General features: G+C 38.6%; 1 protein-coding gene across 4 annotated transcripts in view; it reads right to left on the bottom strand.

The window, feature by feature from the left end:
- Window positions 1-983: 983 nt before the first annotated feature.
- dusp8a (dual specificity phosphatase 8a) overlaps window positions 984-27403 on the bottom strand; it is a 48554-nt gene continuing 22134 nt past the window's right edge. For 2 of the 4 annotated variants that reach the window (XM_084095510.1, XM_084095512.1), the window contains exons 3-7: window positions 26447-26585; window positions 5175-5341; window positions 4889-5048; window positions 4502-4625; window positions 984-4228 (exon numbers count right to left, since the gene is read on the bottom strand). In XM_084095510.1, the coding sequence (XP_083951636.1) occupies window positions 3160-4228; window positions 4502-4625; window positions 4889-5048; window positions 5175-5341; window positions 26447-26585 (1659 nt within the window). In that variant the 3' untranslated portion in view covers window positions 984-3159. Of the gene's footprint in view, window positions 4229-4501; window positions 4626-4888; window positions 5049-5174; window positions 5342-9003; window positions 9395-26446; window positions 26586-27403 lie in introns of those variants that run through there. The other 2 variants (XM_084095513.1, XM_084095511.1) reach the window with 2 other exon arrangements.

Here is a 27403-nt window from a genome sequence, read left to right as displayed (position 1 = left end):
AAAATATTTACCTCTCTAAGTTCATCAGCCTTAGGAAATTTTTTTTCCAGGGTGGAAAAAACAGCGACAACACTTCATCTTCTCTAGTGCAGGTCAACCAGGCCTTGCCAACTTTCTTTGCGTATTCCTTGGGCGGGGTTTATTTAAATGAGGAATGTTATGACTTCTTAAAATCGTGTTGTAGTCTAAACGAAGACATTCATTGTAGTTCTTCAAAAGTGGATTCTGTTAAATAAAATATTTCCTTTTGGAGTGGACTTTGAGCTTTGTAACCTTGCAGAACTTTTTAATGCTCAAACAGCAACATTACAGACTAAATAAAGTTGAAAAAGTATGATAGAGCCTATATATATTTATTTATATAAAACCTACCTTCTGAAACCTGAAATGTTTACATAAAAGATCTTTCACAGCTTTATTTCCCTACTGAGAATCAATGGACATGCAGATGAACTCGCTGCCCATTATTTTTGCTCCAATAAAAGAAATCTTTACCTTTTTACTGTCTGCATGGGACATTATCAAAAAAGCTTAGGTAACAATGCCTACAAACTTCTTCATGTACCTTACGTCAACACCAAATTTTACAAAACTCTTAAACCCGTTAATAGAATGTTAGAAAACCATTTGCAATATGCATAAATAAATTATAATGTTGATCATTCATAAAAACTGCACATGCAAGATCATGTTAATACAAAAATCAAAGGAAAAGAAATCACGAAACTTTTTCATATTTTGTAATGTTTGTATTTTGTTTCATCATCATCACAAAATGGGTACATGGGGAGGAACAAGCCTTTTCCAAAGAACCTGAGGTATTTTGCGTCAAGCAGCCTAAGGTATCAAGATTTTTTCTTTAAAAAATTCCCTATCTCAATTAGTTTTGTTGATACGATGCTATTCACACAACATATAATAATAATAATAATAATAATAGTAATAATAATAATAATAATAATTAGTTGCCAACTATTTAACAATTTCAGCAAAAAAGGACAGCCTGCATCTTTTTATTACATGTTTTAAATAATGATAACAATGTCTTTAAAAATATAGTACAGGGAAGGAAAAGGAAATACAGGTAATGTCTCACACAAAGAAAACAATTACAGCAGCACAAAATACAAGATTTGCCATTCAGAAAAGCTAACTGAAAAAATACAGACATAAATAAATTGCTGAACTATCTCCCATGGAGAGGGCATTCCCATTCACATTTGCACACACACACCCTTTCTGTGTTATATTTAAACTTTGGAGCGTTCTAGAGATTCTGAGAGAAATGGAGAGGATAAAGGGAAAAAGTAGGAAGGAGAGAAAGAGTAGGAAAGAAATTGGTGCAAAAGAGAGAGAATGAATGAAAGGACAGGAAAGAGAAAGCTCAGAGCCCAGATTTGTAATTGAGTCATCAAAAGCTCCCCTGAGAAAAAAGCAAGCCTAATGTATTGTCACCATAGAGCATAATATGTTCTTATCAGTAATTGGTTTTACATAAAAAGTTTGATCCAATAGAAACTAGATGATCAACAGACATAACTCTGTCAGATCATCAGTCAGGTTTCATCAGTCAATGCATCTAGTTGTGTATACTTATTTCATATGGGTGCGCAGTCGTGGATTTAAAGGTTAGGGGCTTATCTCCTCTCCAAGACGCCAGTCTATATGAGCATCTGCAAAGGGTCATTCACAACATCCATCATACATCCTCCCGCAATCAGACCCAAACAAACAATAAATAATATCATAAATATGCAGAACAAATGGGGAACACAGACAAACCCCTTTAGAGTCCCTGTCATTTTTTCCCTTCATTTTGTCTTGTGTGCTTGTTAATACAAAAATTTAATTCTTGAAAATCAAAATGAGTTTCTGGGGTATCATACATATTCTTCTAGATTACTCTAGATTATTCATGCTGGATTAAAGTCTTTAATAATTCAAGCCAGCAGGCTTGGAGAGACAAATGAAAGCCATACCAAATGCTTTAGTTTGTGACGCACACCGCAGGACATAAATGGTTACACATGATTTTTTGTAAAGCGTTGTGGTACCCTTTTAATGAGAACATCCAAAAACATCCCACTTAAAGCAAAAGAAAGTGCATTTTAACATCAGATAATTCCTGGTAATAACCGCACTCTCTTATGAACAAAAAGGAGGACAATAAGTGAAAACATATTGCTTGTAGTTCCGTATCGGTCTTGCAAGTGTATTTTCGTAAATATCACTGAAAAAGAAAGATCAACACTGAAAAAAGAGGAAAAATAAAAACTCCACAATCTTTATATTATTTCTCATTACCAGAATGAACCAGTAGAATAAATTAAAAATGTAACTAAGAAAATTGACAAAAAAAAAAAAAAAAAAAATTAAACATCCATTGAAATCACTGTGTAGAGTTCATATACTATTTGTTTGTAAGGAAAACAGCAGCCTTGAAGCATGCTCAGTGAGAGGAACGTGGGTTGCACAACAGTTCGGGCATCACCACTTGGGCACAGGAAGGGAAGAACAAGACCCTGAAATCTGGGTAACAAAAGAGTGACAGAACATTATGGGAAAATGCCCACAATGCGTTTCCTTCATGACATGCCTGGTTCCTCCTCCAGGATTCCATGAATGCTAGGATACAGGACCAGGGTGGACAAGAGAACTGCACAAAGAGGCCTTCATTCAGCCAGTAAAAGCATGTACCACCAAGGCTTAGTCTATGCTGACTCCTTGTGCTGTGGCGGTGCAACTTCATAATATGGCATAATAAAAGAAACAAGTGTAAGCATAACAGCCATGCTTGATTCTCAATACACCAAAAGGCTGGAAAAGCTTTTATGAGGAAACCTGGGGGTCTGTTTCTAGAGTGAGGAAACGAGGGATTCTGCAACTGGAGTCTCAGCTCGTTGTCATCTGGGGATGGCTATGGCTTAAAAACAGTAGAAAGTCAAAAGCAAAGTCAATCTGCGTCAGGTTCCACTGGCTTAAAAAGACAAAAAAAAAAGTGTCACATTTCTGAGAACCAGTCATTATCGACAAGCCTATGAACTACTATGAATGTTCCACACAAGAGCATCTCCAGGCCCACTCTCACTCATCCTTGCTCATAAGTGGCGCCTGTCCGCTGCCTATGTGTAAAAGTCCTCAGGGGCTGTGCAGGTGATGTCAGGATACTTCAATGATTTCCATGCTCCCAGAGAAGCTGGATTGCTTGCTGATCTTTCCCAGTTCTTCCCTTGAACGTGTCTCTGATATCCCCTCTTCAAACTCCATCTGACAGCTGCGCCGCTTAAACTGCTTATCGGCAGCACAGGAAGTGGGGGCATCCTCGTGCCAGCTGCCCCTCGAGTCCCGTGGTTCCCCCACCTTCTCCCGCAGACGCACAGCCTCACACGGCCCAGGGAGACTGCTACAGCCTAGCGTAGGAAAGTGTACTGCCCCTCCTCCACCTCCATTACTGTTCATTGACTCCGAACTGTAGAACCAAGGGGCTTCGCCTGTTGGCGTAACAGGGGTTGTGGCCTGAACGGTGTCTCTATGCTTGGTCCACATGGGGCCGGTGCCCACAGTGGGAAGGCTGAGCAGCAGGGAGGGCTTCAGATTGTCATCAAGACTGGGACTTTTGTGTGCAGGGACTGACCGTCCGAAGTTTAGGCTGTGCGAGTGCACAGGAGAACTTCCAGCACTGCTACCATTGTGCTTGCTTTTCCTCCGTGAACGAGGTCTGGAGCTGCTCTCAGGAAAGAGGCCTGGAGATTCAGCTAAACCGGGGCTGACTGAAACAGGTGAGTACTGGCATACACCATTGGCTTCTCCAGCCTCTGGGCTATCCAGCTTGCAGAGTTTGGGGACATCTTCGGTATGCACAGGTGCGAGACGAGGACAGTGGTTGGGCTCGTAGACAGATTTGATGTCAAGTGAGAAAGAGCGTTTGAGACGGTTGGTGTCCAGGATACGCTCTGCCGAAAGATTCAAGCCATTAAAGCCCTGCTGGAGGGAGGTTGGAGAAGGTAGCTTAACGTCAAAATCTGTGCGGTCTTTCTCCGCCTCTAGACGGCCCTTTTCAGGATCACTTGAAGATTCTCCTCTAGGGTCTGATAATTCCTTTAACTGCTCCAACTTCTCCTGACCTGAGGACAGAGCTTTTAGCAACCTCAGACCCTTCTCAAACTCCAGCAGCTGTCCCAGGAAGTTGAAGTTGGGTGATATTGAAGGTCTGCGGTCCTTCACAAACCTGGAAACACAAGAAGAGTAAGAATGATTACCCTAGGGACAAATCCGCATGTAAGGATAGGAAGACAACTTCAACACAAAGACTCATCATTTGAGCTTGTAAAGGTCTTAAACAAAAATGTGTGTTTAAGAAGGCTTCAACAGGTATTGTTTACTTGTTTCTATGTGTTCCATTTTACATGTTGCAGTAAATGGATATAAAATTACAGGTAGCAGAAAACGTTTTTTTCTGAGGCCGTGCAATTTAAGCTGCAGGGTGTCTGAGTGAGTTTACCTGTATGCGTCATCCGATGACAAGCCCATTGTCTTCATGATATAAGCAATGGCGATGGTGGCGGACCTGGAGATGCCAGCTAAACAATGGACAATGACTCGACAGTTGGAAACCTTGGCTTTGTCTGAAAGAGAGAGGGGAAACATGTGAGAAAACACAAAACATGCAAGACAACCAAATACCTCCTCAGTGACAAGCCAGAAAAAAAACATATCATTTCTGCAAATATGCTTTGAGGATCAAATTTGTTCTCCCTGATATCATAACAGTGCATGCTGCTCATTTTTCATGCAAACATGTGAAGTTCACATAAAGAAACTCAATCAGCAAAGGAAAACTATAATCAAGTGTTAAAACAACCTTCTCTTGTTACAAGCAGGTTCTTACCAATAAACTCGTTGGTTTTGTCTAGCCATGGCAGGAGTTTTTCACAGTAGTTGTCATTGACGGGTATACGCATGAAATGGCTTTCGGAGATGAACTCTGGCTTTGGGCAAGTGTTGCTTGCATTTAATACATATGTGATGCCATTTTGAGCCATTAGATCCTGAGAGTGCAAAGAACCAGGGTAAGAATTATGTAGCGTCATTACTTCTGTTTTGGATCAAATATGTGAACAATTATGTGGAAAAATTATCTAACATTCCAAGATATTAGTTACAGCCAGTTGTACCTTGTTGAGCACATCTTTTTGTGAGCCTAGGTAGAGATGGGGCAGGATTCGTGTGGGACCAACGTTCGCCACAGGCAAACATGGCTGAGACAAGCTCATAGGCAGAGTGGCCACTGGCTTGCCTTCACACAAGCCTGGAAAACAGGACGAGAATGCTGCAAAACCACCTGAAGAAACAGAGAAAAAAAGAGAGAACACATTAAGAACAAAATTACTCCCTACCTATGTAATAAAAGAAAGACAAGACCAACAAGAATGCTGGATTTTGCAGTCATTATGTATGGGATGCAACTCAAAATCTCTCAAGCAGGACAAAGAACTGAACAAAGAAGCTGCAACCTATAATAATAAAGGGCATAATTCAAGTCAAAACCTTTCATACTAACAAAGGACATGCTGATGTCAAATATCATTTGTCAAAAACCAATAAAGAGAGGATTCAGATGTTATGAACAAGATTATGCCAATCTAGGTCAGTGCATGTATGAACATAGCAGTGAAGTGAGCAAAGGCCAGTTGGCCTAATGAAGGATCCTGTCTCTTTAAGAGGCGGGTGGCTCCAGTTTTGGCATTTGTCTGCTGGAGCTCCTTTTCCTGAATGACCTAATATCCTCAACTGAACAACTGCGTCAGGCTTAGAGAATGAGGGTGGTCACAGGTGCAGACCAAGCCCTTGATTCATAGCTCTAGGGTGTTGGGTGCATGGGCAATAACATACACACATTCAAATGCAATGTATAAATTCGCAACTGCATTTACAACTATAAGCATTCACATTGTGCATGAAGCTGAACTAGAATGTATTAGTTTAACAGGGAAAGATGGAAACGTGGAATGGATTTACAGAGGAAGAAAGTTAAGTCTTCATCGAGCTGTGCAATGCTGGCAGAAAGTGTGAGCCCCAGCAGATGGGTTAAGACCTTAATCTCAGATGAGCTTCATGAGAATTTGGGACATGGTAACCCTGGGAGCGTGCAGACACAGCAGTCAACCAGGGAGCCATGAAATCATTTCGTCCCAGCCAGGAAACAGTGAAATAGTCCAAACAAAAGTGACTGTGTTAAACAGATCTGGGTGGGATGGAGGAGTTAAAATGAACAAGTCAATAAAATGAGTCATGGCAAATAAAGAGTGAGGTGATAAGAAGGTTTACAAAAAAGAAATGTAAGCCATGCTCAGAACATCATCTAGAGTCTATACAAGGGTGACATCATATTTCAACAAACTGTGAATTTTAAAAAGCCACCTGCTTTGCCCTAACGGACAACATGGAACACCTGTCCCTCTTATCCATGCATAAATCACCATCTAAACAATTATTGTATGTTTGGAGGTGCTTGGTTTTTTAAGAGCTTGAGCGACAACCTGTCTGTTTCCTGCTATTAATGGCAACGGTCGGTACAATGACATCATCTCTCAGCACAGAAGACTGAGAGGTGATTTGCATGTCACTCAAGCAGAACCAACGGGCCCCTGGAGCCTCCTCCATACGCTCTCGAAACTAGCGGTAGATGAATGACTACCGACCAAATGTTCTACGACCCCCATACTGGTTCAAATGCACCCTTCCCCCCAATCCCCACACACGTACACACACACACACACACACAAATACATTCAAACACATTGATACAACCATCTAATCTTAGATATCTGTCCCCCTCCCCCAAATGTAACTCCCCTTACCGGTCCAGTGACATAATCACCTAAAAATGTTGCTCATTATGTCAACACTGTCAGCGATGCCTAAGATTCCAGATTTTGCCTGGTTAAGGCTTGTTAAAACTAGCTTCCTTTCCCACATCTCTCAAATGCATTACTTAGGCCAAAACAGAAAAGCAATGCTGACCTCCCATGCCTCTCCCTTGAACTCAAAAGGTCAAGGATTTCAATGAGCATCTGGAAACTCTGAAAGCAAGACCACAGCTCAAAACTCAAAAGGCAAGCAGACAGGATCTCCTTTTGCAAGTGATCTTTGATGCTCTTTTCATCTCAAGGATCTGGAATATTGTCCTGCTTCGAAGATCTAGAGGGGTGCTTCATATAGCTTCCTCGAAAAAACGTGTTTCTGTACCACAGCAACACAAACAGGAACAAGTACAGCACCACATTGTTGAAAAGCCAAGAGAGGAAATGCTTGAGTGAGGTCATCGGCTATCGTTTCTAACTGGGCGGTGGTGGTGACAGTTAGGATTACAAGGAAACCATAAGCTTCTGTATCTGTCTTAACGCCTGGCTGAAGTTGAATCCACAAACACCTAATTTTACTATTGCAGCAAAAATATTAACAATTAATTGCCCCGTAATAAGTAAAGTTAAAGAAGTTGTGCGAGGGACTATAAAAATGTATTAATTAATGCACAGACACACACTAACAGTAACAGTCACGACGGACTTAGGCAACATTAGTCATTTTTATAGTCTCCAGTTGTGTAACAGGCCAGTGGTGACGTTTCTTAAAACCACTGGGAATATGAGTGCATGTGTGTTTTCAGCAAGAGAAGTGTGCCAGGGTCAAACTCGCTCTGGACGAGAAGGCAATGTGCCACTCGCACACTTCCTCTATGTTTTTTTTTTCTCTGTCTCCAAACCTTACATAACCCTCCATTTGCCATCCAGCTTTCTCTGAAAACAGAACAGTGGAATAACCTTTCTTGTATGGAGGAACCACAACATTTATCTGGAATTGCAGAAGTTGTGAATAGGTTATGTAGAGCCTATAATGCTTGGGTCACCATAGACTTGTGGGATACTTACCTAAAATTCTACTGCAGCTGCAATGTCATGTTCCCCTACTGTGCAACAAAGAAGATGAGGTAAAAAGGTTACACTTTTCGGATATGGCCATGAACTATCAAGACCATGAATCGAGATGCATTTGTGTTTAATAACACAGAGTTGCACAGTTCATTAACTCCAGCCTTTGATATCAGTTCATTGTCCTGCGGCACCTGACCTCCATCTTTAGGAGCCCCTCTGTTTTTCATCTTTTCAGCTGAGCTCTATAGGCACTCTCACACAGGCTTCTATTCAAGGATCTACATCCAGCGGCATTGATGGGCCCCTGAATGAAACTAATGCACACCAACAGACACACACACACACACACACAAGTCTCCAGATGCAGAAGACATGACGCCATTGAGGAGCAGCCCCCATCTGTCCCCATCTCCGCGCACACACTCACTTATTAGCATCTCAATAAAGGCCCAATGACATCATTGCACACATGCATGCTGCACAATGAGGAACACAAAAAACAGCAGGGGGTTTGTGGCTACCTCATCACTCCCGGCGCTTTGTGTCATGCTTGACAGATTAGAAGTGTTAAACCCCGGGACCCTGTATCATTGAATCATTAACTGTTGCCGCTATTACAATTATTGCATTTCTGCCCTAAAGCCATTACGAAAACATAGACGTCACTGCAATAAAAGTAAATTGCTTGGCAAAGTCCAACTGTTTAACTTCTATTTGGTGACATCAGTAGAACGCACACACATAGTAACTCAAATACACTCTTGCATGTGTGCATAACGTTTCACAGGCTGTGAACTATGAACACACACGAAGCAACAGCATTAATGTACTTAAATGCTACTACTCTTGGAGATTATCGTAGGAGCACTATAGCAATGCTAGGTTAATGTTTTACTTTTTAACATACATTTGTGGTAATAGAAAGACTGAAAAAGGAATTTTAACATCAGTCAATTTAAAATATTTAGATAATATATAAACATAGCGCATAATCTCAAACCATACACGTGTTTGTATTGGCACAGATGGGAAAGCACCATCTGTCCAGGTGACAACAGATGCTACACACCTCTAAGCTTGCGTTCCTTCCTCATCTTACGGACTCTGATTTTGAGCCTCATGTCTGTTCCCTGGATCCCCGGCCAGAAGCAATTCTCCGGAGGGGATATGACCACGTCTAGGGGCATCCGCACCAACTCAGAATGCACCAACTAGTCCAAACCACAGTCCAAGAACTATACGTCTGCAAGATGCTGGGTAACAAAAAAATGTAAGATCCTAAAAACAACACCTAGGAGGGAAACTCCACAGGAAAGAAACTGCATCCCCCTCACAGAAATAAGGGCAGAAGAAGTGTGTGGTCTTTCCTCAGGAGCGCCACGGATCCTTCCTCGATCTCATTCTGTGTGGCAACAACTGAAAGTGGAGCTCGCTATTGTTGTACAGCCTCCGTTCAAGTCTTTCCCCGCCTTCTCTCTCTCTCTCTTTCTCTCTCTCTCTGCGTGACCTTAGAGTGAATGAGCTCATTTGCCGTGAGCATAGTCTGCCCTGTCTCTCTCCTCTCTCGCTTACTTTCACTCTGTCTCCCCCCCCTTTCTCTCTCTCTCTCTCGCTCTTACTGTGTGTGAGCTGAATCTGGCTCATGAGTAAGGCATGCAACCACATTCCTTACTCACCGAGCAAATATGCAGCCACCTTAGGGGCCCACTCTATGTTTTTCTGAAAATGAAAAAATATAACACCCTCTCAACTGTTTTAGACAGGAACCACCAGACTGCAAGTATACACTTTATATATGTACACTAAGATGCACATTTTAGCTTGATCTTCTCTCTTCACACTCCCTAAATGCATCACATTTACTATAATACAAAATGCACTACATTGTGCAAATTTACATATAGGGGAAAAAAACTAAAATTATGTGCATATTAAATGCATTTACAATTAGTTTTACTCTTATTGAGAGTGAATTTTCTATTTGTCTTCCAAAAATCAGAATTTTACATCTAAAATGCCCCTGTAGAGGAACTGGTGTAGCAAAACTAAGGTCACGGGTTCTATTCCCAATAAATACACATACTGAATGCACAAAGTCTATTAGATAAATGCATCTGGGAAAAGTGTAAATGTAGTTTTATTTCTGAAATAAAAATGTCTAACAAACGTGTTAAAGTAGTCATAAAACGTATGTTGCAATAGTCTTTTCTTCCCTATTGCGATGTATATCCGAGTGAAGTGGCTTCTCGAACAAGAATAAATGTAGATTGGATCTTTTGATTGTTGTCGTATGTTATTGCTGTGATCTCATGTGAGGGAGAGGTTGTGAGATTATGAGGGCGCATAAATAAATAAAAAATAATGATGTGCATGGATAAATCATTTATAATAAACACTGCAAAATTCCATAAAAAAAAAGAAAAGAAATGTCATTGCCATGATTTTATGGTGGTTTTGATTTTCATACTGGTAGCAGTGATAACATTGCATGAATTAAATACAATGGCTGTTCTAAAGTGCTTTACTGCATGTTTCAAACACATATTTGGTTTAGTAAGATGTGATATAGCACATAAAACATTCCTACTGAAAAGACCAGCTTGGAGCGTAATGAACGTCCAGGTCCAGGCTGGTTTTTGCTAGTTAGTTCATTCACAACTGTCTGAAAGTTATTTGTAGTTCTTTGAACAACATGCATGTCCATCTGTACGGGTGAGTATGATGCTCGTGGCGAGCAGATGTATCAGAATACAACATTACACTGCAGGATCATCTATCAGGTGAAGCAGAGAAGCTACGTCATTCGTGCAGTTTGACTGCAACTCCACTTGCCCGTATGTGGGGCTTAAGGAGTGTTGCCACAATTTATTGAATTTATTTATACAAAGCTTTCGGACTCTAACAGAGGATGGTGTGTGTGTGCAAGAGACATTTTTGTGTGAATGCATTAGTGGAGTAGGAAAACTGTTAGCACTGATAACTCTTGTTGTCAGAGCACCAGTGACATGTGATACGCGGATACATCAGTCCATGATGTAATGCTTACGGGGCCCCAGCTGTCATGCCTGAGGTGTGAGGTAGCCTCCAGTCGAGCACAACGCCAGCCTCAATCACTCAGCACTCACATGTGTGCATCAGTCTAAGTGTGTCTAAATCCCCCTGTCTGTGATAAAACAGCGTGAAATTTAGCTGGAGTTTGACATACATATGACATAAATGGATCCCAATGGGGCATCTCTCATTTACGCTCACAATATGGGGCGAAGGAGCTCGAATTCTCACTGCATGATTACGCTTCTAGATATCTTGTGTATACAAGCCATAAGTGAAGTCATGATGAAGTCATGGAAAGAAAGAAACACGACACGCTGACATTACATGCAAGCCATGCGTAGCTATATCATTTTACCGCCACCAAAACAGAACAGATAGAAGCCATATTACAAAAAAAGCCTCTTTACTGCTGTGGTGTACTACTCTGTATTTCATATTGTTTAATCACCATCATCCTTTGTTGGACCCAACTGCTGACATGCTTTAAATCGGGCACACGTGCCGCAAAAAATGTGCAATTTTAATTGTAGGTGTCAACTCTGACATATCCCAGCTGTTAGACAGCAGCCCACATAGGAGTTTCCACACATGACATTTGGGAACGGTATAGCTGAGCTGAGGTCAAGAAACAAAAAAGTTGTGTGTGTGATCTAGCATTGGGTTCTTGAGAAAGACACTTCCCAGATTGCATGAGGGTGACTGTTTCTGTATTGTAAATCAAATTGAATTGAAAATTCCTCTTCAGACTTCTTCACTACACACTAAATTTGCCTAACACTATGTACTCTGCCATCAAGTATATGAATTTCAGAAGAATGCTGTTGTCTCAAATTGGAACACTACTTTTAGACAACCATTTGCTGTTTTTCCATTTGAACAAAATTACATTTTAAACGTAGCTAATGTGTTGCTGCTAGTGTTCCCCTCCCCTTCCGTTATGTAAAGCTGCGACCATTGATTGTGGTCCAATATATAGAAAAAAGGTTGGCGCGTGGTCTAAAAGGGTCTAAAACGTGCAAAATCAGAGTCTTATCTCCCACTCCATCTAATAGCCAGTTGTGCTTGCGCCATGGCGGATTCGCTATTTACATGGCGGAATTTGTAAGCGGAAAGACTGAACGCCTCTCTAGCGAGGAAACGGAACTGCTTGTGCGCGAGGTTAAAGCGCAAACAGACCATCTACGGGACAAAGTGTACGCACGTTGTGGACTCGACTATAGGCGCACATTACTAACGCGCTCTTTAAATGACCAAAAATATTGTGGAGTCTATTTCAGTTGCCTCAAAATAGCAACGTGCCAACAATGCGCCTGAACACACCTCGTTTTCAGACCAGCGCACAAATGGGCGCAAACGCAGTTGCTATTTAAACAACGTGTCACAGGGCGTGAAAATGATAACTGCGTCAGGCTGAAACTAGCAAAAAACACTTGCGTCGCACCTGTAGCTGCACCGGGCTGATGATAAAGCCCTTGGTGTTGTAATTACGACTTCCCAACTTGTAAATACGAACTTCAAAGGAGGACTTGAATGCATCATTACTACAAAATGAAAAGGACACAACACTAGTTTTATTGTAAGTAATGTTACACATCCTCTTACAAGAGGATACAGCTTTTTTGCTGATACTGCTGTGACTCAATGTTTCTATCAATGCCTCCAAATCTCCTAAAACATTCCGAACAAATTGGTTTTTGGGGTGCGGACTGATGGACCCGAGGTTACCCCGTGAGTCAGTCCTAGAGCTCCTCCTGTCCAATTTTAGGGGAAAATCGGGTCCATCGGAGACGTCCAATAGATTTCTTAGGCACCGAAATAACACCACAGACACAGTTTAATCACCATGGGAAAATCTCAGAGTAAAACTGGGAGTTGTGAAAAATATGATACACCGGTGTTTTGCCAGATGAGAAGCTTATTTATGTATCATCTTTTTACTCTTTTAATTCATTTTATAACTGTATCATATCTCTTTTAATTTTCTTTCGTTTTAATTTTCCTTGCTTTTATTTTGTGATTATTTTAATTCCTTTCTGTAAATCACTTTGAATTGCCATAGTGTATGAAATGTGCTATATATATAAACTTGCCTTGCCTTGCCTAAAAAAAAAGCTGATCTATGAGGTGATAAAACAGCATTGCCTGACTCATTTAACACTGTTAAGCACTATTAATGTTAAAAAGACTATGAACCAGATCTCACTCAGTTAAGAACAGACTCGAGGCTTCCAAGTGTAAGGGCTCAACAGGATGCCGTCACTCAGTACTGGGCTGAAACCCAGTGTACAGGTCAAAGGTCAAGTTCATTAATCAAGGTCTGCCATGTTTCAGCTATGTTACCGACAGCCGAAGGAGGACCCGGTTTAAACCGGTTTTAACACTCTTTTGGAGGCCAGTTACACCAGATTTAAATTGTCAGATGTTTTGCAAAGATGTGTTAACAGCCAAAAGCTTAAAACCATCTTGTGTGATTCATATAGTTGGATGAGGAAATTGATGGTATTAAGCAAGCAATTTGTTCTTCTTATGTCACTGTGACATGTGAGAAAGACAAGAGAAGATTGACAAACTTTTCCACTCCTTTCTTTTCCTAAGCTTACCATTAATGTCGTAATGTCAGATGTTCAAATATGGAGAGAAAACGAAGACATACAATAGAGAGCAGTTAGGGCCAGACATAAAACTTGTGCATATCTGCAAGCTTGTAAGTGCAAACTTCCAAAATGATATGCTTGAATGAAGAATTTTAATTTTGGGGTGAACTGTGCCTTTAACATGAGCACTGATGGTCCTCATAGATGGGTGAACATGCATACAACCACACCTCCATATTATATTTATATTTTACCACACTTCATGCATCAACTATTCCCATGTTATCCATTTCTCCTTACTAGAGAAGAAGGGGTGATTGAGAAACTAGGGTTGATCTATTAATATGGATGGACCCACCCTTCCCCCTTAAAAGACAGAGAAAGAAAGCGATCTAGACCCCCCCATGGAGAACTATGATGTCATCGGGCCACATGTAAACCAGGATAGAGGTCTCCAGAGAGGGTTACACAACTGGGAGGATGTGCTTCGTGAGAGTGGGAAGGAAAGGGGGAGATGGAGAGCCTGAGAGAAAGAGAGATAAATGAGAGGGAGTATTAATGCTTCCAATAAGACAGAGGAATTACGACAAAGCCCACATTCTTTACACAGGGGCTTCAAGCTCCACTGGAAATCCAAATTTAGCCGAGGATGGAATGGAAGGACTTTGGGCCTCTATCAGGAAATGAGTGCTGGGTTGCGTCACTTGTTTGTGTATGTGCATGTCCTGTGTTCTGCAAACTTTTCCTGGAATTCATTTCATTCTTCAAGAGCCACCAAAACCTTTGGAACTATTGGAAGGTATTATAACTAGAAGTGTCGATTTAGAACTAGAACACATGTTTCTGTCAGTTTAAACATCAAGCTATTTTAAACCATTTGTGAAAAAATGTTTGAGCGCATGAAGACGCAAAAGAGAACTAAATTCAGACAGCACATGCTGTTTTCACAAACAGAATTAAAGGTGTGCGCACACACACAGAGCCACAGAGACGCACATGAACACCAAATTCCATTCTCTTACACGACTATTTGTGCTTGAACGTACACTTGCACACAAAATTATGTCAAAATGCCCATCTCAAAACACAGTCGCTTATGGCTTACATGAACGCAAACAATTGACAAAGAAAATGGATGTGTACTATTATATTGGATCCGTGCATTCTGTCTTAAAGTGACAGCAGCCTAATAAAACTGCTGCTATCTGAGTTATTAATCTTAGTCAAACAACAAAATACCACTTTTGTAGCTTTAACAAAGATTAATTATATTTAGTTTATAAAGTGAAGACTATGCAGTGCTATTTTACATTTGATTATTCCTTATTTGTACATAAATACTGTTAGACTGAAAAGGCACTGTTTATTTAATTTGTATCTTTGTTCTATTGTGTTTATCTATGCTTGTAATTTGTTTATTATTTTCTTTGCAGATTCATCCCCTACAAAATCACCCAATCATCCTAAAATGATTAATTCTGTCCAAATAGAGCTATTCAATTCATCTGGTGATTTTTTTTTATAATCGCAATATAATATCACAGAAAAACAAAATATCGCAATGTCAGTTTATTCTAATATCGTGCAGCCCTAAGCTCATTTTAAGATGAATTACAGCAACAAAATGATCCAGAGAATTTATTGAAACTAAGCAGCTAAGCAGCACATAACGCCAGAAATTTCCAAGACACTTCAAACACAAGCTAAATAACCTAAATTATTTGGCAGATGCTTTCTCCAAAGCGACTTACATTGCATTCAATGTATATATTTTATCAGTTCTTGATTTCCTTGGGAATCAAACCCTCACTGAAAAAAGAAATGGCGTTTTGAAAATGCAGTGAAACAATGTTCACTGGGAAATTGGTAGTACATTTCACAAATAATTACAAAGAAACCGCAAGTAACACAATGAATTAAATGTGCAAATAGACTGAAATAGCATTTTTTTTGTTACAAGAGTTACATAAACCATTTTTACTTTCACTTGGCCCGTCCTGAATTAAATATGCTGGTGCTTGGAGGTTAGCCAATTATAACAAGTCATTTACATATAGAAATCTTTAACGTACAGAAGCAAAAACTTTTTAATTTGAGAGAGGGTGTACAAATTAAATTATGCCCATTTTAATGCAAGAAAGCTAACAGTATAAAAGGGGGGAAATAAAATGCTAGAAAAGTGTTAAATATGTCCCTCTGGTTCTGTAAGTTGGACATAGAGTGGAAAAGTTTTCCTCCGTTTAATTAAGTGCAATGAACTTTTTTATTTTTTGAGGGAAATGTGGATGATAGGTAGAATCCAGAAAAGAGAAGTGGGTGTGGGTAAACCGAGGGAGAAAAAGAGTGAAAAAAGAGGGAGACGGTAGCAGAGAGGAGAGGAGAAGTAGTCCATGTCATGCTGAAAGTATTTGGCACTGGTCGGCCCGCTGACATTTCTTCATTTCTTCAGCTTGTTTCTCAGAATTGACATAACACATATAATTTGAGGTCTATGAGAGCACTGAGAAATTAAAGCCAAGTTTACAGTGGGCCATATGTAGGACAAATGCTACTCATTTCTTCACACCGCAAAGTGGTGTATGTGCATGTCGAGGGTACAGGGTGGAGACTGAAAGGTCATCTTTTTGACCTTTGCGAATCTGTGGCGTGTGCATGTGTGCCTGTTCAAGTAGGCGACTGGCGCCAGATGTGATGACCACAGGAGCCTGAACTAAAAATAAAGACATGCTCTAATCAGAAAGACATACAGCGAGAGAAAGACTTGAGTGTACGTGTGTGTTTGTTGAAAATAACAGAGCACCAAGATCGTCCCTCGAGAGCTTACCTCATCCTAATGGCAACAGTGGCTCTTTTTCAATTGAAACATTGATCCCCGTGCTGCCCTGGGACGATAATGGACACGAGTTACATCGACACAGGAAGTCATGCTGCTAGTACAGGACAATGTTTTAGATGTTAACCTTCTAAACTCATTCAAGATTTGTTTGATGGTATGTCTTATTATGACTAGGATTTAAATGTTCACATTATGTTGCTTTGATCACTATTCCTCATGTAAGACACATCGTCTTTAAGCATCTGACAAATAAATTATTCTAAAGAAAATGTGGTATTTGTTCGAGCAAATGAGTGGTGCTTGCTCGTGCAAAACTCGCCGCCTGGGTGGTTTCAGAAGAAATTCTTTGTGGTTGCTAGGGTGTTTTGGGTGGTTTCTAGGTGATTTCTACAGGCCCAAATCATAAAAAGCCCATCCCAAAGTCTATAATATTCTTGTCTCTAGATATATTTCTTTGCCCATTTCATCCACCAGGCAAAAATTCAAAAAGGCTGCACAATTTTAGGCTTCATTTACATTTCTTGTTTCTACATTTATTTGTAATAACTTCTAAAAGTACAGATATTGAACCTTGGTGCTTATATGGAAAATGTAAGTTTGAATCTGGCCGACAATACATTTAGCCCATTTTTCTTCACAAATTGTCCTTAAAAATATTCGTAACATTAACACGTCATGGGCACAATCCTATAAAAAAAATTAAAGAACTCACATTTATTAAAGTTTTAGCAAAAATTATTTAAAAATGCTGGAAAAATTTCAACACTATTCCAGTGGAGGTATTAATGTATGTAAAGTTCCCCTGTGGTAAAAATCAAGTTTTTAATGTTGTTTATATGTCTATATGGTGTTTTTAATATGCTTTAAGACAAACCAAGTGCAAATTCATAAGTCAGCACCATTGCTGAGTATTTTCTCCTTAAAAACGCAGTTTGAAATCGCTGGTGTTTCTGACGTCATAAACTACCTTGTAACCAATCAGGTCAACGTGAGATCATCAACGAGTGGATCTCTGAGCTGGAGTGAGTGAGTGGAGGCGGGGCTCATTTGCATATTCATAGAACGACGTATACTAAATGAGGGAATGGTGTAGAGTTACATTCATGCTATTCTAAGTCATGAAGACATTTTTTCATAGAAAAAAACAACTTTTAAATATGTAATTTTGGTGATCAAAGATGAGTTTTAAGGGATAACATTTTTGACTACAGGGGGACTTACCCTTCAACTGTATTTATTCTCTTTTCTAGTTGGCTTCCTACTCTAGTTGTCTAAAAAACCTGGCATTATAGGCTATATTGGCTCTTTGACTAATTGCTTTTGTTCCTGGATAAAAGCGTCTGCTAAATGCATGCATGTAAAAAAACAACAGCTGGATCTCATTTAGGGCCATTTTTGTTAGTGTTTAATTGACACGATTAACTTGACTTCAGAGTTGGAAGATTGACTGTACATTTATGTTTCAAAAATGCATCTTGGAACGCTGAATGTTTAGGCTAAAAATATGACTTGTCTTTCATAATCTTGGCTTAAAACAGTAAAAAGTCACGCAAATATAATAGGAACCATTTTTCCAGAGAAGTCTGTCAGACTTTTCCTGTGCTGGTTTAAATCATGAATGCCCTCCTGTCCTTTACCTCAACTGGGCGTAGAAACGGCGGCAGAACTGGAGCTTTGGCTGACCGTGGCGAGTCTGGAGTCTGAGAGAGAACGTAATGTTGAGGGCAGGCTTACAGTGAAAGGATATATTGATATTGTTTTAGAGCGAATGCGTCACCACCTGTTCATTACCTCATTTTGGCGAACACGCACAAACACTTCAGCAAGATACGCCCAGTTGCATAATAGAAGCCCGGGAGTTAGACAAAGCTGAATTCAGCTCAAAAAGCAGCTAAATACAAAGGGGGAAGGAACAGCCGCGCTCTGGTCCCTGCCAAGCTAAAACTTTCATCTTCTAATTGAGCATAATTTGCTACTTTCTGCCGAATTCCTCCCACTTTTGCTGCGTTAACTATTGGTGGTACAGAGGACATTTTATTCATCCCTTTTGAGTGGAATTGTGCAGCAGACAATTTTAGAGCATCTGGAGGTTTAAAATATGTGTCAAGTTAGAAATTTACTCTCTGAAATTATGTTGGTTTCATACGATTTTGAAAAGCTTTTACACTATTTAAAAAATAAAAATAAAAATTTAATTAAAATGTTTTTTCTTTAAGTCATGTGGTAAAAAAACCAAAACATTTACTTGTACATATCTTAATCATTCTCACAAAAGCTTTTAAATCTATTTTCAAGGTAAAAGTATCTTTTATGAACATTTTAATTGTAAAATCATAAATATCATTACGATTTTGGGGAGTCGCACCACATGACATTTTGCAATATGAACTAAACTTGGCTTGTCATAAAAAGGTCAAATTGTCTGATATTTTAAAAGACTTATTGACATTGACACAGAGGCCTTGTTTACACCTGGTATTAAGATGGTCGATCGGACCACAAGCAGACGAGGGAGACAAATTATGTTTACACCTGGTGTATAAAATGTGTTTTGCCCACTTTTAACCACTTCTGTCCTGATTTCTTTGATGGTAGGGTCTATGGCTGGTTATATATATGGGCTTTTTCAGATCCTTCGATCTAATGGATGAAATAAGCTCAAGCAATTAACAATCGGCAATTGGCTCTTATTTAGGAGGCGGGACTTATTCCGCCATATTGAGCGTTACACTTTTCCCCATTCAAAACAATACGAGTGACGCGTCTTCTATATTTCTATAGTCTTTGGTTATACCACATAACTAAGATTTTTTGACAACATTTTTAACATTTTAATAAGTAGTGAATCCCCCCAAAGCCATAAATTATGCCAAACTACTGTACTTACATTTTTCTTTTCATGAAGTTCAATTTGTTTCATATTTCTTCGTTATGATATCAGGACAATTGTATCAGACTGTATGTACAGTACCCCAAAAATATCAAAATATATTTTAATACCAAAAATAATGAATTAACAGAGCAAAAAATGTGTATGATGTCATTGACCCATGTAATACCTGGAGAAAATGACACACATGCAAATGCATATGTGACTCTGGACCACAAAACCAGTCACATGGGTCAATTTTTTTAAACTGAATAAATAAGCTTTCCATTGATGTATGGTTTGTTAGGATTGGACAATATTTGGCTGAGATACAACTATTTGAAAATCTGGAATCTGAGGGTGCAAAAAAACCTAAACATTGAGAAAATCACCTTTAAAGATCAACACCTTTAAAAACACAAAAATAAATGTTTTATATATTTACGGTAGGAAATTTACAAAATATCTTCATGGAACATGATCTTTACTTAATATCCTAATGATTTTTGGCATAAAAGAAAAATCAATCATTTTGACCCATGCAATGTATAGTTGGCTATTGCTACAAATATACCCGTGCGACTTTTGTGATCCAGGGTCACATATAGGTGACCCAGTGGACTTGACGTCCCACCATGCATAGAAAAACAAAGGCAGATGGCGACAGGCTATCGAGATTGAGAGTGATTGCACATCTGTAGGACACACGCGTGCGTTCTGCAGCACATCCCTGTGGGTAAGGTGTGAAAGCTTCAGGCTGTGAACTCCGTGTGTGTAAATGTGTGTGTCATTCCAATAAGAAGGACAGCGTGGATGAGATGCCTGTGGAGGGAGATGGAAGATCAAATTCAACAACAGCACGCATAACATTTCAGTCCAAGAACCTGTGATCGCCACACATTAACAGGAAACTGCAGGCCAACTCAACAGGCAACAGACAATCTTTATGACAGTCAACCGGGTGGACCCAAAGAGCTGGTTCAGACGTGTTATAATTTCTTCACAATAGGGATGTTCATTTATTTTTATTTTTTTCTAACCGACAAATGAAAGTCAACAAATGAAATTAAGTAAATGATTAAAATAATTTAGAATTTATAAGTGTCTGTGACCCATTAAAAACAAAAAAATAAAAAAAAATTCATGGGTTTAGTTTTATATGCGCAAATAGCAGCATAAATAACAGAAAATAAGGATTCACACATCGTCGCATCACGCATCTTCAGTGAATAGAGAAAAAACAGAATAAAATTATATATATATATATATATATATATATATATATATATATATATATATATATATATATATATATATATATGTTTATTCTGTTTTTTCTCTATTCACAACAATCTTTGTTTTATATATATATATATAACAATATGAATGTTATATGTATATAGAAAAAAAAACTATGCGACAAGTAGTATATGCTGAGTTTTGGATCATTTTTGTGACATGCTCCACAAACAAGTTCACAGAAAGGAAACCGAGACGGAGTCTGAGCTAAACCATGCAGTAAGGTAAAGGTAGTTTCGATTTGGACACTCATGCGATGTGGACTTGCACCATGCCATACTTTTCAATAAGCTAAAAGCAGACGACATATTTCACGTTATCCTCCATTTCCATTACTCTATAAACATGGCCATGTAGGCTAGCACACTAAACACCTACGGTTTCTTTGCTCTAATGCTTCACAGTGCCTGAAATGTCAAACTGTGCCTAAAATGTGCCAAAATTATGGTAGCTTTTCAGATAAAATTTATGGTACATTGATATTTTTCATACAATGCATCTGTAAGGTTCACTGACCAAGATTTCACAACAGCTGCTAGACAAACTTCTTTAAGAACCACTCAAAAATTTATTTTTTTATTTTTTCTATTTTTTACGTAAAGTGGTAAAATTTGGTGAAATCTATTTGGAATAGTATTATCAAACAATGAAACCATCCCTTGCTTTCTGTTGCATCAGTCTGCATGTGTTTTGAGGGAGTTTAAAGTTGATTTGTGCATAATCGACACTCTAATCCAGATAGCATTTTGGCAGGAAACAGGAAATGGTCATAAACTTCCTGTTCATTTAGAGTCTATCATTTACAATCATCACTATTCCGATCATAACACCTGATCTAATCTGCTGCTAAACCAAAAACATAGTTGCATAACTCTGTAGCTCTGTTTCAAGCCCTAGTGTGCAGGGTGTCTCTCTTCATAGGTGGCTTCTTAGGTTGGCATCCTAACAGTAGAATTATCAATGATCTGAAAAACTCTTCATAGGCCGCAGCTCCATTAATGATCAATCATTTGTACAACGGTGCTCCACACTTAAGCCGCAAGCTACTGTGAAAAGTTTTAGGTACTTGTGTAAAAATGTCGTAAAGTGAGGATGCTTTCAAAAATAGATTTTTATTTATCAATTAACTTCTATTAACTAAATCAAATCAATATTTGGTGTGACCGTCCTTTGTGTTTAAAACAGCTTTTGTCCTTGGTACACTTGCACACAGTTTTTCAGGTAGCTTTGCAGGTAAGCGTCTTGGAGACGTTGCAACAGTTTTTTAGATTTAGTCTCAGTTTTTTCTGTTTCTTCATGTAATCACAGACAGATTCAAATGATAGCGAGATCAGATCTCTATTTTCAGCATACTGGAAGCTTGTTAATGGCACAGAATAAAACATTTTAAAAGATAATTGCGACTTTTTATCTCACAATTGCGAGATATAAAGGCAGAAATGCATAATATAAAGTCAGAATCGCAATTCTGAGAAAAAAATTTGAATTGCGAGTTTATTTCTTGAAATTGTGACTTTATATCACACAATTCTGACTATATAACACAATTGTGACTTTATATCATGCAATTCTGAGATAAAAAGTCAGAATTGTGAGATAAAAAGTCGCAACTACCTTTTTTATTTTTTATTCTGTGGTGGAAACAAGTTGTCAGACTACTTGTGCATACAAAAATCTCACTGGATTATTACAATTAATGGCAAAAGGAATGTTTGGAAAGGTAAACTGATATTTCCTACTGACACACTACAGGAAAAGATATATAACTGGCAGCGTCAGTTTGTTAATATATAACAAATAACTGGCTTAAAACCATTTGCGTTTGGTGAAAATACTAACGTGCCTAAGACTTTTTCACAGTATTGTATATGCTAAATGAAAACGAGTCGATACAAAATCCAGATCACATGAAACACACATAAAGTTAATATAATACTGCATGTACTGGACTGAATACATCCAGAAACATTACATCATCTCCTCTAGAGCTGTCCTTTAATGTTTATCAAAGGCCGCCAAGAGCCATTTGTCATTCAAATTGTCTTAATATGGTCTTAATAAAAGAATGACGTCTTCTTTCCTGGCCTCATGTACACAAAGAACTATTTTCAGAGTCTGAAAATGATAATACAAGCATGAATTCTGAAAAACACTTCATATTTCATGTCCCTAACACAGCAATATTCCTATATTTGCAGTGGTTGAGCAATGGTGTATAGTGATGCTTGCCTTAGCAAAGATGAGGAATGCGTTTTTTAAAAATCGAGGTTGTGCTGTTTCAGCTTCAGTGATGGCCGTGTTAAGTTTCCATGTCATGAGTGACACTTCTAATTTAAGGTGGCAGAAGCTTACCGAAAAACACTAAATGGGACTTAAGCTTTAAAAGTGACAGACGCTTCAGCACAAGCAGCCACATAATCAAAGATTTGCAGAAGTGGTGATATTTCCCCAAATCCTGACTGAAATAAATTTGAGCTTCTTTTCACTGCTGACATATTTGGATCATGCAGCTTAATAATAAGCGAGAGAAAGAAGAAAAAAACATAAGCTTGCTTCACGCAGAAAACTGCCTACTCTGAGGGTTTCTACAGACTCATCACTTTGAGGGACAAACTTTGCTGTGACAGTCGCTATTAACCAAAAATAATAATTACAGTGAGGAAAATAAGTATTTGAACACCCTGCTATTTTGCAAGTTCTCCCACTTAGAAATCATGGAGGGGTCTGAAATTGTCATCGTAGGTGCATGTCCACTGTGAGAGACATAATCTAAAAAAAAAATCCAGAAATCACAATGTATGATTTTTTAAATATTTATTTGTATGATACAGCTGCAAATAAGTATTTGAACACCTGAGAAAATCAATGTTAATATTTGGTACAGTAGCCTTTGTTTGCAATTACAGAGGTCAAACGTTTCCTGTAGTTTTTCACCAGGTTTGCACACACTGCAGGAGGGATTTTGGCCCACTCCTCCACACAGATCTTCTCTAGATCAGTCAGGTTTCTGGGCTGTCGCTGAGAAACACCGAGTTTGAGCTCCCTCCAAAGATTCTCTATTGGGTTTAGGTCTGGAGACTGGCTAGGCCACGCCAGAACCTTGATATGCTTCTTACAGAGCCACTCCTTGGTTATCCTGGCTGTGTGCTTCGGGTCATTGTCATGTTGGAAGACCCAGCCTCGACCCATCTTCAATGCTCTAACTGAGGGAAGGAGGTTGTTCCCCAAAATCTCGCAATACATGGCCCCGGTCATCCTCTCCTTAATACAGTGCAGTCGCCCTGTCCCATGTGCAGAAAAACACCCCCAAAGCATGATGCTACCACCCCCATGCTTCACAGTAGGGATGGTGTTCTTGGGATGGTACTCATCATTCTTCTTCCTCCAAACACGTTTAGTGGAATTATGACCAAAAAGTTCTATTTTGGTCTCATCTGACCACATGACTTTCTCCCATGACTCCTCTGGATCATCCAAATGGTCATTGGCAAACTTAAGACGGGCCTTGACATGTGCTGGTTTAAGCAGGGGAACCTTCCGTGCCATGCATGATTTCAAACCATGACGTCTTAGTGTATTACCAACAGTAACCTTGGAAACGGTGGTCCCAGCTCTTTTCAGGTCATTGACCAGCTCCTCCCGTGTAGTTCTGGGCTGATTTCTCACCTTTCTTAGGATCATTGAGACCCCACGAGGTGAGATCTTGCATGGAGCCCCAGTCCGAGGGAGATTGACAGTCATGTTTAGCTTCTTCCATTTTCTAATGATTGCTCCAACAGTGGACCTTTTTTTACCAAGCTGCTTGGCAATTTCCCCGTAGCCCTTTCCAGCCTTGTGGAGGTGTACAATTTTGTCTCTAGTGTCTTTGGACAGCTCTTTGGTCTTGGCCATGTTAGTAGTTGGATTCTTACTGATTGTATGAGGTGGACAGGTGTCTTTATGCAGCTAACGACCTCAAACAGGTGCATCTAATTTAGGATAATAAATGGAGTGGAGGTGGACATTTTAATGGCAGACTAACAGGTCTTTGAGGGTCAGAATTCTAGCTGATAGACAGGTGTTCAAATACTTATTTGCAGCTGTATCATACAAATAAATAGTTAAAAAATCATATATTGTGATTTCTGGATTTTTTTTTTTAGATTATGTCTCTCACAGTGGACATGCACCTACGATGACAATTTCAGACCCCTCCATGATTTCCATATCATGTATTTGTGGGATGTAAAAACTTTCTGAAGTGTTTACTTAAGGTTTGTTCTGCATATGGCGGTTAACAATCATGCCTTTGGCAACTAGCAGCTCCTTTGTGAATTATGACATAATTATTTGATTGACAGCAGGAGATTCCTGTCAGACCAGTGCATAGACATTTTGGAAGCACTTAGCATTACATTACATGATCCTTTACTCTTTTCCTCAGAGGTTTGCAGATAAGGATCGGCATTTGAGTAACATACTCAACACAAAAATAAATCAATACAAAATTTGTATGTACATAAAATTGTGTTTCATTATTGGTTTAAAAAAAGCTAACTTCAACACCTATTTAAAAAAAATACTTTCAATGAATCTTATTAATAATAGAGTGCAGCATTGTGACATATTTTTCTTGGCCAACCCGATGTTCGCATCACCATGGTTCCCTCGACATAAACCCAATAGGATTTTTCCATTGGCTTTTGGATTATTGCAGAAAATAAACTCTGTGACCAACAAATGTTTATGATTCCTATACTTTTTGTTCATCATGAAGATCTTCACAAATGAACACAACTTTAATGAAGCCTAAATACAATCACCATAAGTAGAAAGCTAAAGTTAGGCTATGAACGAACTACACCATTTTCACATAACTCTCTTTCAGTCTTTATTTAAAAAAATAATAATTCCCTGAAAGTTTGAGTTAGAACAGTTTGCAAGAGTGGAATTATAACACAAAGAGGCTGTGAAAGCGAACTAGTGAGTAGATGAGTTCATCATGTTTAATGTCTCAGACAACCTCTATAGTCCCATTTAGCCACTTGTTAGCAACTGCCTTTTTCAAGACACGTAACAGCTTTAAAAAAATCACAATGGTGCATTACTGATGTATTTGATGGCGGTGTAGAATAAAATGTGAAAATATATTGAGCTTGTGTTCACCACAGACCTTTCAGGTATTTAACCAAAAACCAATTAAAAAACCCATTGACAACAGGACGATGGAACAAGAAGTGCTAAAATGCTAACTCCGGGTTGCTAATTTTCCAGGTTTTGTCCGACAAAAATGCAGAGCACTATAATCACAACAAATAAAATGACCATGATGCATTGTTTAAAGCATAAAAACTGTAAAATAGAAATAAAAACAACACCGGTAATGGGGGGATTTAGGTGAGTATATTTTGTTGGTGCCTACGTCAAGGAACAACGCAAATGAAAACTCAATTTGAAAACAATGAATGTTTCTACAAGCCAACTACATGGTGCAATGCGAGTACTTGACAAGTCGAGTGTGTGCATTCCTTAAATGATGACATAACAAAAAATCTGTCAGCACACAACATTAATCATCATTTGCACACAAAAAAAAAAAAACACTCAGACAAGACAGAGCCGAAAGGGAAATTAAGAGAGAGAGAGAGACAGAGAGAGAGAGAGAGAGAGAGAGAGAGAGAGAGAGAGAGAGAGAGAGAGAGAGAGAGAGAGAACGTGTAAAGTAAATGTGAGGAAATGACAGCATAACGCAGGAGTGTGTTTGAGAATCTGTGATGTAAGAATCGCCATCTGCTGGTATGAACCAGAACCGATACATCCCAGTCCCTCTCCTGCAGATCAGACCTCAGCGTAAGACTCAGTTAATGCTGATGTTCTGTACCTGTGAGCAGAGACACCCTGTGGAAGGTGCCGTCCAGCTTGCTCAGGAGGATGTGGACGAAGCTGTCTTTGGAAAGCTGACCGGCGTCCTTAGTGCTCTGATCGTACACCACCACCTCCTGTCTGCGGGCCAGGTCCACCTTGAGTGCACAAACACAGGAACATATCAGTTAGAAGTCATAGATGCAATGCAATGCAAACGGGCATCTGACAATTTTCACAATATAGCTAGGCTGCCATGATGACATTATAGCAAATGTAACATACAAATAATATTAATGACACAACAGATACAACAATAATATATAAAGTGAATATTGTGAAAATTATTGTTTACATAAACATGTATTAAAATATACATACATACATACATACATACATACATACATACATAAAATTAGACAATGATGAATACTATATGTGTTATTAGAAAATTAATAATATATTAGACAATATTAACTATTTACAATATTTGATATTTATTATTTATAATATTTATTATAAACATCTAAGAATTGTGAATATATATTATAAAACACAATATATTATTTAATACAAACACAGACACATACATACATACAATATATATATATAGTTAACAAAAATATAAATGTGGGTTGTTATTATTAATAACTATATCGTTAACTATAACTAACATTTATGTTAATAAAGCTAAAATAAAATAAAATATAAATATTAGTTGAAAAACTTACATTTTACGAAAATTTTAAATGTTGCCTTTTTTAAACTGAAATAAATTTAAATTGAAGCACTAAAATTATTACAGTAAATGGAAATAAATAAAAACTAAAATTGGAATAAAAATTAATTAAACCTAAATAGCAATATTAAAAACAAATAAAACACAAATACTGTTTCCTTGTTCTGTTGACTATATATATGAAAATGTGGATAATTAATAATATATTAGACAAAATGAAGTATTTACAACTATTTT

Source organism: Abramis brama (genome assembly GCF_963993115.1).
Source record: "Abramis brama genome assembly, chromosome: 20".
Lineage (NCBI taxonomy): Eukaryota > Metazoa > Chordata > Actinopteri > Cypriniformes > Leuciscidae > Abramis > Abramis brama.
This window is presented reverse-complemented; position numbering and strand designations above follow the sequence as displayed.